General features: G+C 39.0%; 1 protein-coding gene across 1 annotated transcript; it reads left to right on the plus strand.

The window, feature by feature from the left end:
* The first annotated feature begins 2,663 nt into the window (after positions 1–2,663).
* On the plus strand, positions 2,664–8,715 carry slc25a28 (solute carrier family 25 member 28). Its single transcript, XM_006783904.3, has 4 exons — positions 2,664–3,190; positions 5,425–5,653; positions 6,421–6,477; positions 6,926–8,715. Exons 1-4 carry the CDS (start codon positions 2,846–2,848, stop codon positions 7,474–7,476), a joined length of 1,182 nt encoding a protein of 393 aa, XP_006783967.2. The 5' UTR covers positions 2,664–2,845; the 3' UTR covers positions 7,477–8,715.
* Positions 8,716–18,172: the final 9,457 nt, after the last annotated feature.

The following is an 18,172-nucleotide window of genomic DNA, read 5'->3' on the forward strand; positions in this document are numbered from 1 at the left end:
CTTGATGTATCAAATTAAAGACGCTTTTAATGTTTATGATGAAGTTCAGTGTTAATGAACAAGAAAAGCAGAATCAACTTTGTCACATGACAATAACAAATATTCTTTTTATTACCCTGTCAATAATTTACAATTTGTAATTTTTCAAAGAAGGAAAGCCCTGTTTTCACTTTAGTCAATTTTGAATGTGCTAGAAGAATCAAACTTACTTATTTTAGAGTCTGGACATAAAAACTGATCGATCGATCAATCAATTGTTATTACATACGTAATGGTCCAGAATTAAAGGGAAACAAAACAATGTCAAAAACACAAAACAAACAACATTAAATGAATGAAATCAAATAAATATTGATAATTTTCTTGCAAAAATGCAACAATTGCTGTTCTCCCTCAGGTTGCCCACAGTCAAGCGCTCAAAAGCTGACATTTATCAAAAAAAAAAAAAAAAAGTCTGTTAAATGCTAATATTTGAATTGTTTTTGCAACTTTATCATCTTGTGAAATGGGATAAAGAAATTTTGAACCATTCAATAGTGTTATGGACACTACAGATTACTAATCTGCAACTACTAAATGTTGCAGTTAAACCCTGTAAACTGTAAACTTTTGGCAAATGTCTTCATTTCGATATACAAATAAATGTTAAGTAACACAGCCTCAATTTGGATATTATCTTGGAATAATGGAAAAGATGATCATTTCCACATTAATATTTAATGGAAAGCAAGTATATATAAGTGAAAGTTTACTGAATATCCATTTATTTGTACTTAAATATTGTCTATTTTAAAATCTGACATAAAATTGAGTAAAACATATTGAAATGCTTCTTATTCATGTGCATAAAACCATTATGATGTTTACACATCATTTACTGTTATGGACACTACAGCCTACATGCTGCACACAACTCCACACCACAAATCTGTATCATCATTTATCCCTATGCTCGCAGCAATGTCTATAGAATGGAATAAATATGTATTTTAAATAATTAATTGTGGTAATGTAATGTGTCTATTTTCTGTTGCATCACTGAAGTCATACAGTCCTGTAGACAAGGTGGACAACTTCACACATAACATTTTGATATCAAAAAAATATATAATCAAGTGATATGTGCTCTACATAATATGATCATATAATAAACAATATGTTCTTAATAATTAACAGCCTTATGTTTCATATGACATTATAACAATTGCTTAAAAAAGATTCAAAATTAGCATAGATTTGCAAAAAATGGTTTCTTAGTTGGCAAACATCCCATGCTTGATATAATCCAGCCTACAAAAGAAGCATAAATATCACTACAATCATTTTTTGCACATGGAAATGTGTTACAGAATAATTTGTAGGGTATTTGCATATATATATTAGTGCTGTCAAAATTAGGGATTATTATTATTATTATCATTATTATTATTATTATAGTGATTATTGTGTAGGTCAACTGTGGGATTGAATGGGATCCTGTAGGTTGCAGCATGTGGTTTGTTTTGGGTTTCATTTTTCATTGACTAGAGAGTCAAATACTCTAAAGTGTAGACTCTGACAGACTTGCAAATAAAGCACACTTCTTCAGAGCTGCAGCAAATTACTGGGATTTACGATACAAGAATGACTAAATGCCAGCCTATTCAGAACTTTATTTACAGTACTTAAGAGAAAGGCTTATGTGCGCGAGGGAAAGATTTTTTTGGTATAGCTACTCTGCACAAATATAATTCTAATGCTAACTGCATACTAAACACTACTTTTAAAAAAGTTTGATGTTTTTACGTCTAATATGTAAACAAATTCATGCTGTCCAGGATTTAGTCCAGACACTGGTGTTTAGAGGCTGGGTCAGCCCCTCTGAGGTGGTCCTCAAGCAGTTTTTGCAGGGAGGGTTGTGGCTCTTGCTTCTCATGATGGCCACAGCCACCGAGGACTATCATTTCCATAGGGATGTGTCTAGTCTCCACCAATTCGGGTAGGGGTTAAATGTCAAAGTGACCTAAGTGACATGTCACTTTGATACTAGAACTCAAAGTTTTCCAACAGAACACTGCATTGTAATGAGAAGATCAATTACTTCTGAACCTTATCAATGATTAGTGTGTGTTAGTGGGCTGAGCCTCACATGGACATTTTTTAAGCACTTTTAACACAATTCTTGTTATTTAGTTCTTTATGTCGACTGTTATTACATACACAGTCTCTTCAATTTAGCAAATAATACCGAATGTTCTTGTACTAAATGTTCTTGTGTCCTATCAAAAGGTTTTCCAGTATTTTTTTAAGAGAAGAAACACAGATTGCAGTTTGGATTTTAGACAACACCACAAATCACACTAGAACAGCAACAAAAGTGACAACAAAAACTGTGAAATAGTGACCCTGGCCCATTCATCTTGTAATCACGCGTGTCTCGGTTTGCTCACAGCCACTAAAAGACATTTTGAGGCTGACCTACAGTGATCTTCGGGTCTTTTGATGGCTTGCACAGATGAGCTACCATGTAGCAACACCTCAAGTCAAACGCCACATGACCGGATTTGAAACGCTCACCAAAATCCAATCATGAGGGGCATGGATATCATCCAATGGTGTGAGGAGTACTTGGCTATCGTAACCAATCAGAGATTGTTTCCTCATCGCGGCCTGTGGTAGGGCTCGCTGTGCATTTGCAGTCACGGTCTCCCTTTCCTGGCTCCCGCTGCTGTCAGGGGTAGAGGAGGGGAGGGAATGGTGTAGCAGGGAAGTAACCGTGAAAGCTCCCCAAGGGAATGTAAAAGTTTAAGGTCCACGACCAGCCGTGCACGCGAGCCAGAAGACTTAACACATCCCCTCGTTTCTCATGGAAACAGATGGATTTGTGAGGAGGCGTCGGATGACAGCGGAGACCACAGGGAATGATCCCGGGGTTGCAGGAGCCTCTGCCGGGGCAGAAGTTCGATGGCTTGGGGGCAGATTCTGGGGAGTTTCAGAAAGTATCGTGGGAAGCCTGACACCCCGGATCGGAGGGGAAACTGAAATACAGACTGTTGATTTGATCCGCAGTGCACAAGATGCACAGTCAGAGGACTCTGAACCGGACTATGAGGGTTTGCCACAGGGAGCTTCCACTAGCACCCACATGTTGGCTGGAGCTGTGGCCGGGATAATGGAGCACTGCCTCATGTTCCCCATCGACTGTGTTAAGGTAGCACGGCTCACTGGCTAACCAGCAAAACCACAACTTTCTGTGATTGTTGAATGCTTCGTCTCCGTAGTCCCTGGTGTGGTCTGGAGTTACCATTCATGTAGCCATCACGCATATTAGCATAGCCCATTAGCTTGCTCGCTAACCCAAACACGCCGCAGAGCTGGCTGCTATGAGGACAAGGTCAGTCGGCTCAGTTAGCGTTTAACAGCCGTATTAGCTTATTTGTTAGCATGCTGTTACAGCGTCAACCTGAGTGCAAATAACGTAATAAGTTGTTTAGCCGCCATTTAAGTCAAAAAGGAGTAGCTTTGTGTAACTAATAACGTAATTATCAAATCAGTCTGCTGTCAAGAGTTTCAGCGGATGTAATGTTACGTAACTGCACGTTTGTGCGAGCAAACGGGGAACCACTTGCTTAATTAAAGAGGTGTCAAGTTAAAGAGAATGAGTCAGCCATTCTAAAAATAACAATGGAGGAAATGTGTACTCGGTGTTTACAAAAACAAGTTGTTCTCTCTTGCAACTTACGCCCTTCCGGCTTTGACTATTACAAGATAGAAGACAATTTGCCCCTTCTCCCCCCACAGTGGAGCAGCTGCTTTCCCAGAAACCCAGTGAAAAAGCTGCCTGGAGCAGCAGAGCAACTCCCTCACTCACCCCCCCCCAAAAAAGATATTTTACTGCATGAATCATGCAGCTTCAGTGTTTTATTTTGTGTCACACTGGCCCAAAGAGGTCATTGTTACAGCCAAGAGGAGGGCGGCCACAAAGTGGGTTCAGGACACTGAGCTGTGTTTGGCAGGCAGAAAATCTCCACTCTCACTTCATCCGTGTCTTTCACCTGTAGCGCACTTAGGCCAGTTACAGGCCTGAACCTGGATGAGGCCATTTTAATTTTTTTATTTGTATAGTTTCTTTTGTGGAACTAGTGTAGCTCAGCATTTTCTCAACCAAGTCACACATGAGATCTGGCTAATTGAAATGCAGCAAAGTGCAGTCAGGGAGTACCTGCACACTAAATCCTGGACAGCATGAATTTGTTTACATATTAGACGTAAAAACATCAAACTTTTTTAAAAGTAGTGTTTAGTATGCAGTTAGCATTAGAATTATATTTGTGCAGAGTAGCTATACCAAAAAAATCTTTCCCTCGCGCACATAAGCCTTTCTCTTAAGTACTGTAAATAAAGTTCTGAATAGGCTGGCATTTAGTCATTCTTGTATCGTAAATCCCAGTAATTTGCTGCAGCTCTGAAGAAGTGTGCTTTATTTGCAAGTCTGTCAGAGTCTACACTTTAGAGTATTTGACTCTCTAGTCAATGAAAAATGAAACCCAAAACAACCCTTTGTTGTTTTTTTTCCTCAAAGAATGGATGGACTTGTTACAGCATAGCATTACAAAGGTCATTGCTTTGTAGTTATATAACCACAGGCTATAGGTAAACAAAGCAAACCTACAGCTGGTGAGGACTCCACACGTGTATCTGTCACGACAATGAGTGACTGAGGATATTTCAGCCTCTTTGCACTACCCTGCTAATACTACAAGTGTGTGCACTGACTTTGTGTGCAGTATGCTCATAGCATTGCTCCGCAGAGCTGCGCATGGACACAGTGGGGTTTAAGTTTGTCCATTCAGCTGGAAGTTTGGTATTTAGGAGATTATGTTGCTGTTGGTGCCTTGGAGACAGACACAATCATCTAGTCCACTCATGCAGCCTTGTATAAATATCAAATACCAGGTGATTTAAACATTAATTTTGTGCTCTTGTCTTTTAATGTGTCTATATAATCGATCATCCACCTGTGTGTGAGTGTGTGTACGTGTGAGCATGTGCAAGGAGGAAAAGAGAAAGGTGTGTTTCAGGGTCAGTGGGAAAAGAAGCTTAGAGGAAGTCAGCTTATGTCCCTTTGTGACCCTGGAGCTTGTAACTGCATACTTCCTTGTATTCATTTATGCATGTACACCAAGATACACCCCACACAATGTCAAATACCTCATTTCCCTCATTTAACCCGTCATTCACAATGCATTCTATTCGGAGCTGTCTTCATTGTCTTCTTAGGCAGACATATGGAACAAGTTCAATTATGCATTCTGTCCTATTTTTAGATCAGAATCAGGTCAAACACCGCAAACGTATCGCTTCGTTCTAAGTTAATAGTGGGCAGGATAGTGGCACACTCTGCTCACATTTCTATTTGACATTAGAATGCCATTTCTTTCGCAGACACGAATGCAGAGTCTTCAGCCCGACCCTGCGGCCCGCTACAGGAATGTGATGGATGCTCTTCGCCGGATTGTAGCCACAGAGGGAATCTGGCGGCCATTGAGAGGCTTGAATGCAACAGCTATTGGGGCGGGTCCTGCCCATGCCCTGTATTTTGCCAGCTATGAAAAACTCAAAAAGACTCTAAGTGATGTGATTCATCCAGGGGCTAACAGTCATTTGGCTAATGGTACCATAAAACATCCATACACAGTTTATGTTATAAATTAATAGATCGTGTATAGCAATCTTAGCCATGAGATCACTGTAACAGGTTGATATTTAGGACTTTCCCGACTCAAAGATTGTTGCCAAATGCACTCGTCTGTGAAGCTGCTGACTCAGCCTAATCTGTGTGCTGCCTGACCAGTCCAAAAAACCCCTGGCAGGACATCAAATTGGATAAACGCTTTTCATAGCTACAGTTGTACATTGTAAAGAAAAGCCAGGGATAGCTGTCGTCCATTCAGTGGCTTCAAGGAAAGTTAAATAGTGGATAGGGTAAAGCTAAGCCATCTCAACTAAAAAAAAAAAAAAAGTCAGCCATTACCTTGTTCTTCCTACACTCTCTTTCTTCTGTTTCAGTTTAATGGGAGGCTGGGTAAGTCCTCTTTCTCCCATCTCATCTACTCTTTTTTTCCCGTTAGTCATCTTTTATTAAGATTATTCTTCTGATTTAAATCCTCAAATGAGAAATAAGCTGGCTTGTCCACTAGGTGTCTCTCTTTGCTTACATTTTGCTTTACAAACCATGGTCAGAAATGTTCTTTTACACCAGCAGTTTATTAAATTTCCAGAAATTCTGCTGTGAGTTGCTGTTTTGAGCTGGAATTTTAAAAAAGCATAAGCTGTGCCGAGGTCAGATGGGTTCTGTTGCAAGTGAAAATTCTCTTCTAGTTTCCTATTTTGCCGTAGTTATCTGAATGTGTAGTGACTTCCGAAGTGTGTTTGTTTCAGGAACAGCTGGGTGTGTGGCCACACTGCTTCACGATGCAGTCATGAACCCAGCTGAAGGTAAGGGCAGCATTTTGAGAGTCAAGCTGTGTGTGTATATATATATATATATATATATATATATATATATATATATATATATATATATATATTCTATTTCAAAACAGCAGTTTTGGGTTTCAGTAAGGAAACCTACAGGTGCCACACCTGGGCCAACTATCTTCACATGTTGGCCGCAGCCCTGTAGCTTTACATAGTCACTTTCACAGCTGTCTGTAGACCACCTGCCCAAACATGTCAGTAGAAGGACACTGGTCTGAGCCCTCATTTGCAGCTGTTAGATGGCTTGCAGCTGTCTGAGGAATTGCATATTATGTCTTTGTATATGTTGTATGTTTATTCTCTTAAGGATAGCTTTACTGCAGGTGATGGTTTCCTAATTTTTCATTTCTTTTTCCTTGTCTTTCCACCTTTGCGCTACCATCTTTGGACACCATGTTTCCCTCAGTTGTGAAGCAGCGAATGCAGATGTATAACTCGCCCTATCACGGCGTGTTGGACTGTGTACGTGCAGTGTGGCAGAAAGAGGGCCCTACTGCATTCTACCGCAGCTACACCACCCAGCTCACCATGAACGTGCCCTTCCAGGCGCTCCACTTCATGACCTACGAGTACCTTCAGGAGCTGTTAAACCCTCACAGACAGTACAATCCCTCATCGCACATGTTGTCCGGGGCTTTGGCCGGAGCGATCGCAGCCGCATCCACCACGCCTCTGGATGTCTGCAAGACCCTGCTCAACACCCAGGAGTCTCTAGCCCTTGGCTCCATGTCATCCGGCAAAGGAGCCCACAGACACATCTCAGGCCTGGCCCATGCCTTCCGGACAGTATACAGGCTGGGCGGCCTGCGGGGCTTCTTCAAGGGAGTCCAAGCGAGAGTCATCTACCAGATGCCCTCAACAGCCATCAGCTGGTCAGTCTATGAGTTCTTCAAGTATGGACTCACCAAGCACCAGCACAACAAGAGGAGAACACAACAAATGGAAGCTGAGATGTAGATGCCTCTGTGGTGTAATCTACTCTGAGCTCTTTCTACAAGGAGATATTAATGTGCACATAGTATCTCACTAAAATCCACTTCAGTTGTCCCAATCCCATTCAGACATAGCAGATAAGAAAGACATCCTCAAAGGCAGTTTGAGTAGATATATTTCTTTACCACTCAAGAATAGATATTGTTTAAGTCACAGGACAACACCATGATGTAAAAGCGAACTAGCTGATCTGGAGAAGTTTTCAAACTAGCATCCTCTGATTCTTGAAGCTGAGGCTGTAAGGAGTTTTAAGCTGGAAGAATAGTCAGCAGGGGGCAGTAGTGTTACTTTGTTGCCTCTAGTAGTTCTGTAGCTTTGCTGTCCTAGAACTGGATTTTTCTTTTTCCCATCCAGAGTTTGAGTTTGCGAATAACTGACTCATCATCCAGATCCCTCATAACAGACAGAGCGTTCAGTTCTTAATTCAGCATCTTAAGCAATCAACTTAAAGCGAGAACATCTACATTTATTTCCTGAAAAGTGTCACTGTCCAGAAACCTTGAGACAATAAATCAAACTTGGCCAAAGCTGCAACTCAAGTTGAGAGAGAGTATGTTTCCCCCTATAAATTAACTTGAGATGTTGACGACTCCACAGATTAGGAAAGAACATCTTAGTTTCTACAGATTGAGGTAGCCCCCCTTTTTTTTGCAGGCAAAGTAATTAAAAAATAGTGAATCTACTTTTTTTGTTTTTTCATATATCAGTGTTAACACTGTTGCTTATGATTTAATTGGGCAAAAAATACAAACGTTTAGATGCTCCCAGGTGTCAGAATTGTGTATTTAAATAGTTTTTTGGTCATTTTGATAACTCAAATCTTATTTTATTTCCAGAACATATATTATTGTTTTCCCCAATTCTGTGATTAGTCACGGTCTACCTGTTTGGCAGAGGACAGCTTTAAAAAAAGAAGAAAAAGACCTTCATGTGCATTAGCTGGCACTAACAGTCTTGTAAACAACAGAGCTTCATTGTTTGTGCTCAACAGAAAAGGTTGTGTACATTATGCTGTATCCAAAAGAGTCTCAAGGGGCTAGTTATACAACTGTACCCACACTGAATACACTTTAATGCAAGCTGTCATTCTTATTGATTGATGTCTGATTGTTTCTGGCACTGAATTGCACTTGTGGAATAAAGACCCAGCAGTCGGGCTCTATTCACTGCTATTAAAAGGTGGGGAGCCCAACTTTCTTTAAATGTTTTGTTTTTTTTCCCGTGTCTGTGTGCATGCTTTACAAGAGAATAACTCAATACAAAGGTGTGAAGCTCATATGCATGGACCACACACAGCCCACTTTTATGTTAAGTGGGTTGGAGCAGTGAAGTCCTTACATAAAACCAATAAATGAGGCATTTATTAACAAAAAACACTGAGAGAGAACATGGTGGTAGGGCTCCATTCACCTTCTTTTATTGTGGTATGGAAGCCCAACTGGAAAGCTCTCATAAATGTATTCTTAACAACTTGTAACACAATGCTTGGTGCCATGCTCCTCTGAAGTTTACATACTTTGCGGAGCCATCTGTTGGGCCAGATCTTTGATGGAGCCATTTCTGGCCTTTGGGCGATATATTTGACACCCCAGACTTAAAACGCTCTTGCAAATTCACCAGTCAAAAAAGTAACAATTGCCGTTTTACTCTGTATAAAAGATCCAAAGCGTTTGTTTCCCTTTAGAACAGAAAGCATAGAACGGGGTGGATCAAAAGGGAGGCGAAGCCTGCAGCCACATCTGTGCTGTCAGAAACACATGGTAAGTTTGTGTGTGTTTGCAGGTATTTACCTTTCATCCAGGGCAGGTACAGTTGTTTTGTCTTGAGCACAGGTGCACATTTCAACTTTGACCCCCTCAAAACTGAAAGCGCAACTTGAACTTGTGAACACGCTGGCTGAATTCAAACTGCTGGAAGAGTGAAGGTTTGGAATTTGGAAGAAAAAAATATAAAAGGGTGAGTGGTGAAGACTTCGGAGATGGATCATATTGATTATGCGGAAGTCTGTGTCGAAGTAATGGTCCGTTTTTAAAAATCTGATGGATGCAGACACAAACATCAGATTTTGATTGATATTTTCAAAAAGCAACATTTTACTGTAAACTTTAATTACCTCAAGTTCACAGAAGTCATCGGCGTAAAAGTTGGGAAAAAAACTCAATAAATAACCGTATGTCATGCATGCTGTGCTTCAAGACAGGTATATGTATTAATGCAACAAAGGTACATCAGTCATCATGATGTACCATCATGAGTTATTCATCATATTCACATTCATATCTTCAGTGTCAAGTCTGCAATTCATGCAACAAGCTAGAAAAAACATTCTCAAGCAGTGAATGTTTATTCTGTCATTTTCAAGCATTGTAATCCTGATGGACTAGTTTTAATAACTTTGTCATGAAAGTAAAAATATTAACAATTACAATAAAGTTCAGTTCTTATTTTTTTCATGAACCTTTTTTTCATATTTGTTCCACTAATTAATTTGCTTTGGATTAAACCATATATGAAAATTCTATACTACATAAGTACATAATTCCTGTGGGTAATTCATGTACATTACAAATACAAATGGGAAACTCAGACTTGTGACTGCTCTTTTAATATCTATCAAGAGATTTTTGTAAAAGTGTCAGTTTGACACCACAACATAGAATCAGCTGAATTTAATCAGAACTATATCAAATCAGCTAACATCTTCAACTTTGTTGTTGATCAATCAGGTTACAAAGTTGCACTCCAGTGTTCTGTAAATCTGCAAATCTGTGACGAGGGTGCATGTCTGCACCCGGAAGAAGCTGTGAACGGATGTTTTACTTACATTTGCAGACTTTTAATGATCGGCAGTCTTTTGATGTAAAATTGCTTGACTTGGTCCCATTATTGCTCTTTTGTACCGATATTAAACAAATGCTAGATAAACACCAAAATCCTTTAGTTAGGAAACAGCATTCGGATCCATGCGTTTTAGAGGCTTAGCACTTGGTGATGAGTGACAACTCCCCCACCTCAGTCTCTACACACACACACATAAACATGTTAGTCAGGCAGACACCTGTTCAAACAGGGAGTGTTAATGAACTGTTTCTGTTGCTTGGGCTCTCCCACTATGTCTGCATGCATGTACAGTCCACAGTATGTGTGGTCTGCCATAGCTTATCCTGCTAAAATGGTCTACTTGTATCTCCTTCCCTCTCTCTGTGTGAATAAGCATGTCTGCTCCAAATCTCAGCAGTCTGAGAGGAGTAAACTATTTAGTCTGGTCATTTGTCTGCCTCCTTCTTACTATATTTGTGTGTGTGCACACGTGCACTTCAATGAAGATAAATGGAGTATGGTACTATGTCTATTTATATGACATTAATCCATTATATGCCTGAATAATATGTGGAAGACTGCAGTGTCTTCTCTTCTCTTCTCTTCTCTTCTCTTCTCTTCTCTTCTCTTCTCTTCTCTTCAAGTAAGTGAAATAAGGTAAAGCACAAAAAAGTGAGCTAAGAAGAAACCACTGTTTTCCCACTCTTGACAGTATGAGCCCATGTTTTACTCAAGAATGTAACATGTAGTTATTGTTTACTATTATCTATACTGTGAATCTCATATAGGGTATATGTCTCATATTATAATTTGTAGCCATTATTTTATGGAAGAAATATATGAAAGGGGACATTTTAATTTAAAAAAACATTTCTCATTCTCTACATTTCTTCAGTTTGCTTTCATATGGGCTGTCGTTACATATAGCAAAAATTATTACCCACAGCACTTGCTCAAATGTAATCGTATATTACTATTCTGAAACTTCTTCCTCTTCCTTGTCTTCTTCGTCTGCCTCGCGGATTGTTTCCATTCACTGCTGGTTTAAAATTTCAACACACCCTTCCAGACTGAGCTCTCTGAACTGGCTTATATTTGTATCGTCACATCATTAGCAACAAGTGTAAACAATTGTGAGTTGTTGGGTTTAAGAAATGACATCTGCGCAGTTTAACCTCTGCCTCGTTCGGCACTGCAAGTGAATCATTGTGCAAAAATTTGTTTTTAGGGAAGAAGTATGACTTAAGAGTTTTGCAGAGACTTGCAAATTCTGTCCAACTAGATGAAAGCAGGTTAGTATTTTGTAAGTAGCTTATTCATTCTAATCAGTCAGAATTTGAGATAGCATTTCAGCACTAAACATAAACATAATACGTAAACTGTATTATGGCAAGGTAGTGCAAACATGTTTTAATCCATGTTATGACAAGAACAGCAAATAAACAAAACAGTGCAAAATCACTTAAAAAAATAGTTACCTCTGTGGCACCAAGGATGTTAATTATAGTTTTATATTGGCACCTCAGATTGGAACCCCTGTCAGTGCTTCCTAGAGTTCAAAAAGCAAGCAGTCTAATAAGAGACCAATAAGAAAAAGAGGACTTCTTTAAGCAAGAAACACAAGGGATGGTGAACTGATGGTATCTGCATATGTGGTTTTCATCATGGAGCATTGAGGAGGAGGGGATGGTGGGGAGATGGGTTTTGCTGGCTTCCACAATCACCTAACCTTATCCCAGTTGATGGTGGATTGGGATGAGTGTGCAGGAAAAATAAGTGCTCATTGTATGTGTGAAGTCATTCAAGACTGCATCCTGTTGATGACATCATGAAGGTGGTTGAGAAAACATCAAGTCTGTGCAAAACTCTCAAAAGGTGGCTACTTGGAAATACACACATCATTTTCTCTTTTTGGATACTTTCTTTTTATTGTTTTTCTTTAAACATTATACAGAGGAGGTAGAGGGTAACAACGAAACACAACATAAAAATGAAATAAAATTCAATTCAATTAAAAAATAAAAAAGGAAGAAAAAAAATAAATAAATAAATAAAACAGGTGAAAAAAGAACGTGTTGGGTCAACATGTTTCTACAATTTGATCAGTTCTCATTATCAATGTAGAATAGAATAGAATAGAATTCAACTTTATTGTCATTGCACATGTCACAAGTACAGGCAACGAAATGCAGTTTGCATCCATCCAGAAGTGCTTTAGCCATGATATAGATATATTACAAAATATATATTAGCAATAATATACATATATAAATATATTACAGAAATGGGTCTGTTATGAGGGTACAAAATATGGGTTTATTATGGGTATGTTATAATGTACACGGTATGAAGGTATGTTATGAATATGCTATAACTATAAGTATGTAAAGGCTGTAGTGGTGTACAAGCTATGTACAGGCTATAAATATGAAAACTTTACAGAAATATGAACTATGCAAGTTATAAACAGTTGTAGAATTACAATTTATCGTACTGTACAGAATGTTTGTTTATACAGATTTATACAGTAGTGCAGTTAAGATAAGTGAAATGTGTGGATAATTTCTACAGAGGCTATATAAAGTGCTAGTGGTTGTGAGTGGTGGTTCAGCCATGTTATTATTGTGTGTATGAGGGTCCAGTTGTCCAATGTGATGGTCTTTATCCTGTCGAGTTTATGTAATCAGTCCATTTCTCCCACTTTCGATGGTGTTGATCTTCCTGAGTCCTTATTCTATAAGTCAGTTGTTCCATAATTTGTATTTTGTCTATAATTTTGATCCATTCATCCTGCGATGGTGGGTCTATCTTGTACCATTTTCTTGTGATTGCCTTTTTACAGGCTGCAAGCATCATTTTCAATATGTATCTATCCTCTTTCAACACATTTTCCGTAATGACACCAAGATATAATAATGTACAAGACTTAGATACAGCATAACCCAGAATTTTACCCATAACTAAATGAACATCTTCCCAAAATTCTTGAGACAGAACCAGAACACATGGGAATGATTCACGTTTACATCTCCACAGCTTCTCCAACACAGTTGTGGTAATGAAGTGTGTTTGTTCCTAATTAACACACATCATTTTCATTTTTTACCTATTATATGCCGGACTCCTTTGAGTTGAAAGTGAGACAACAGTAACTGAAGTTACAGAAGAGCATCTTGGAACACAAACATGTCGAACCGTGAAGCAGCAGAAGACCACACTAGGTGTCACTCTCGTCAGCTAAGAACAGGAAACTAAGGCTACAATTTGCACAGGCTCATCAAAATGGGATAATAGAAGTTTAGAGGCTGATTCTATTGCAGAAGGAAGATTCAACTAATGAGTAATGATGTCAGTATTGAGTTTGACAGTGTGGGCATGTAGAAATGATATAAAGAATAGACTAGCAGCCTGAACAACCAGGAGAGTAGGCAAATGAGTGAATACAGATCTTCCTTACTGAACTTATGGTTAAGCTTCATATTGAAAAAATGACTGCCTGGTCTGATGAGTCTCGATTATGCTGCAGCATTCAGATGGTCAGGTCAGAATTTAGTGTAAACCACATGAAGGCATTGATCTATCTTGCCTTCTACCCACAGATCAGGGTGGTGGTAGTTGGTGTGGAGGATATTTTCTTTATGCACTTTGAGCCCCTTAGAACCAATTGAGCATTGTTTAAATGCAGTACCTGAGTTTTTCTGTTGACTGTGTCCATCCCTTTGCAATCAAATGGTCTCCAAACCAATCAAATAGAGTCCCTCTAGGAAGAGATTCACGTAATGGATGTGCAATGGTGCAAATCTGCAGTAATGGTGTGATGCTGTCATTTCAATAAACACCAAAATCTCTGAGGAAATTTTCCAGCACCTTGTGGAATCTATGCCATGGCGAATTAAAGCAGTTCTGACGGCAAACAAAGCTCAATGTGCTAGAGAGGTGTACCTAATGAAGTGTCCAGTGAATGTAATTCAAACTACTTTTTACACTTTCTGTATGCTCAGTATTTTATTCAGTGCAGAAATTAAAAATAATGCAAAAACCTAAAATAAAAAGTTGTGTTCAAACTTGTGACTCGTACTTTCATTCACAGGCCGGTTTTATGGTGAGACTGAGCTCCAATAAATTGCTGAGTCAAAGACGGAAGTGAGAAACAAAACGCTGGATAACCTGACTTAGAAAGACATTCACATGTTTGGCAGTTTATTTAAAATGTCAAACATTTAAGTGTTTACAAAGCTCAGCCTCTAAATAGAGCACTGTAATTCTGATATTACTACCAACATGATCATTAATATGTTATCACCTATTACAGCAGTTATACACAACAAACAGCGCAAATTACTTTCACAATTACCCATTTATATAGATACAGTGCTACGCCCTTTACACTTTCGATCATAATTAAGCCGAGGTGTTTACCCAGTGGGCGTGTGTGTGTGTGTGTGTGTGTGTGTGTGTGTGTGTGTGTTTGTGTGTTAGGCATAATGTGTAAGTGTGTGGTTTAGTAGCTGCTGTGCCCTAAAACAAACCTGGAGTACTTTCACTTCTGAATATTATCTCTGCTTTAAGGACATCTTGCACGACTGCTTTGACAATAAGGCAGACACACACACATTCATGCAGTTGTGTTTCTATTACAATAATTCACCATAGTGACTGGTGAAAAAGATTACAAAATGCTGAAGGGCTGGTATACATAACCTCCCTTGCACATTAGTGTAAATCCATGTTTTGGAAACTCAAGCCTGCAGTCAAAGCCCCTTACAGCAAGCACCTGTGGAGCTGTGTTTTTACACACACAGTAACACGCAACAAGGGTTTTAGGAGTGTGAACGCCTGAAGGACTCAGGTCCCCTACAAGATTTCTCCCTTAGTAGCTTAGTAGTCTTCTGTATTGCTCTTTGGTTGTTTCTCTTGTCAGATCTCTCTCCATATTTTAAGCTAAATCGCAACTGGACCACTCAGCATGAATTACAGGGTGATACAGGATTATGCCATAATGTCCACTTATTTCCACACTTGCCAACAGATAATAAATGAGGTGTGATTATGGTCTCTTCATCTAATTCACTGGGATACACACAGACACATATAGTTTGTGATCTCACGCTCCTTGGGGGTGCTGCTGGATAAAGGAGCTGTTGCTGTAATCCCCTTGGCTGCTGCAGTCTCTCCTGCTCTAGGCAGATTTGTAGGGAAGGCAAGGAGCCAAGAGAGGAGGAGAAGCCGGTAAAGCAGAAAGGAGCTAACGTAATTGGTGTTAGTGAATAAAAGATCATGTGATATCCATTTATGGCTGGCATAATTTGTTTAGATTATTTTATTTACTGGCTTTCTGTATAACCTGAAATCACTTTGCAGCCATGAACTGAGATGTTATCTCTTCTTTTATATCCACGGTTCTAGTAGAGTGCTAACCGGAGTTTCATAATCTAATTCATTTGCTAAAGTGATGTTGAAGCATTAACCCCCACCCCTCAGTCTCAGAATTTAAATCCACATGAGTGTAAAAATATAGTCACAAGACAAAGAAAGCACCCAATTTTTTAATCCTAAGGTTTTATGCACCATGACATAATAATAAGAAAAAATTATCAGCTAGTCCCTAGCAGGTCGGAAAATAAGACAAATATGAACTCAACGCATTACATATCACACTGTGTAAATATATACCTGATAAAATGAAGCCAAAATGCTGAAGTAGTGTGTGGAAAAACCAATCACCTCCTTACTAGATAAGGAGCTGCCAAAATGCTGCTGATCAAATGCACTTGATTAACTGATCATCAGCAAGTGTGAGCACTTCATTAAAGGGAGAGGTTTGTGACAGTTTGCTGGTCTGGAGCATTCAGGTGGGTGATGACACAATGAACCAGTTGTTCTTGCACATCAAAGGAAACATTATAAAGACCATTTCCAAACTTTCCAAATTTGAAGTCCATCATTCTACATCGAGAAAGGCTATTTACAAGAGGAAGGCAGTCTTTCCAGGAGTGGACTTTCTAGCAAATTCATTCCAAGGTCAAACTCCAACATGCTTAGAGAAACTGCTAAAGAACCAAAACCTTCATATTAGACTCTACAGGATTCAGTTAGCATGTTAAATGTCAAAGTTTATAACAGTAAAGTTAGAAATAATCGATACAGCCTGATGACTTGAGTTTGTTTTGTAACCACAGGACCTGAGCATGCTTACACTTATTGAGTCTAACATGAACTCCTCTGTATGCCAAAGTATGCACAATGATCTCCCACATAGCAGCAACAGAATGGCTGAAAAAGGAGAGAACTAATCCAAACTAGTCCTCAAACAATGAGTGAAAAGGGGCCTTTACAGAGTTGTGCAAAAAAAAAAAACAAATAAATGAATAAATAATAACAATAATAATAAAATGCAAACCTCATTTACATGAAACAACAATGTAATGAAGAAAACTATTTACAACAATGTGAGAAGCTGATAAAGTCACGTACAAAACAGTTACTTTGAGTTATTGCTTCTAAATTCAGTTCTGCAAGCTACTGAATTATGGAGTGTGCATAGTTTTCCCACACACAGTTTCTGTATTGTGGTTTTGCTTTTGTTACACAAATAATGACACAGTGTAGTATGTCATGTGTTGTTGATATCAGGTTGTATTGAAGTAATTTTGAAACCTGTTAGGGACAAGGTGATTTAAAATGCTGATATTTAAAACTTTATTACCCTTATTAATTAAAAATATTAAGTCTTTGTTTGTGATATCAGCTAAAAGGGTGATCGTGTCTCAAGAGTTGGCAGTTCGTCTTGTTCGAGCCGTTCAAGCTCCGACAGTCTCGGTCCTTGTGTCCTTGCGCAAGACACTTCACCCGTTGCCTGCTGGTGGTGGTCAGAGGGCCCGGTGGCGCCAGTGTCCGGCAGCCTCGCCTCTGTCAGTGCACCCCAGGGCGGCTGTGGCTACAATGTAGCTTGCCTACACCAGTGTGTGAATGTGTGTGTGTGAATGGGTGAATGACTGAATGTAGTGTAAAGCGCTTTGGGGTCCTTAGGGACTAAGTAAAGCGCTATACAAATACAGGCCATTTACCATAAAATACTCAAAACTGCATTTTGATACAAACAACAAGCTGTAGATGAATCCAGACCTTTGAAGTGAGGTTTGCAGGGTGTTGGCTTTAATTACAGTGAAAAAAAGGCCATGTTGGATTTACTTGATTCAGTAGTGGACATTTGTTGCACACAAATGTTTTGCTTTGGCAGAAACCTAAACAACTGAGTTAAATCAACACAACTTTTTCATATTCAGTAAACCTGTGCATTTTGTGTTCATAAAACACGATTGAAACATGTTCAGATGAAGTAAGTTGAGCTCTTGGAATATTTTAATCCAATTATTAATTAATTATTTTAATTTTGTCATTTTATTTCAACACTATTCAATAACTTTTATCCAAATGCTACTTGGTCACTTAAATACTACATGTTGTCTTCATATTACATAATGTTCAACAAAATCTACAGTCTGGTTACCATAAAAATTGAATGGATTTACAATGACTACCATCCTCCGGGTTGCAGGAGGGCTGGGAAATAACCCTGAAGTGATAGGTTACGAGGCAGGGTACACCCTGGACAGCTCACCAGTCTATCACATAGAAACAAACAACCACGTGCACTTACATTCACGGGTAATTTAGAATCACCAGTTAACCCTAACTCTAATAACTGCATGACTTTTAACTGTGGGAGGAAACCAGAATACCCAGAGAGAAGCCACTGCAAACTAGCCAGAATGTGCATTTGAACCCAGGACCTTCTTACTGTGTAGCAACAGCACTAACCACCATGCCAACAATCTAG

Source organism: Neolamprologus brichardi, chromosome 13 (assembly GCF_056152115.1).
Source record: "Neolamprologus brichardi isolate AB-2024 chromosome 13, ASM5615211v1, whole genome shotgun sequence".
In the NCBI taxonomy this organism is placed as follows: domain Eukaryota; kingdom Metazoa; phylum Chordata; class Actinopteri; order Cichliformes; family Cichlidae; genus Neolamprologus; species Neolamprologus brichardi.

Excerpts from the sequence above, each read along its gene's own strand:
- slc25a28 (XM_006783904.3), top strand. The coding sequence starts at position 2,846 with ATGGAAACAGATGGATTTGTGAGGAGGCGTCGGATGACAGCGGAGACC. Across the intron at positions 5,654-6,420 it reads TAACAGTCATTTGGCTAATG|GAACAGCTGGGTGTGTGGCC; the intron begins GTACCATAAAAC and ends TGTTTGTTTCAG. Across the intron at positions 6,478-6,925 it reads AGTCATGAACCCAGCTGAAG|TTGTGAAGCAGCGAATGCAG; the intron begins GTAAGGGCAGCA and ends TGTTTCCCTCAG.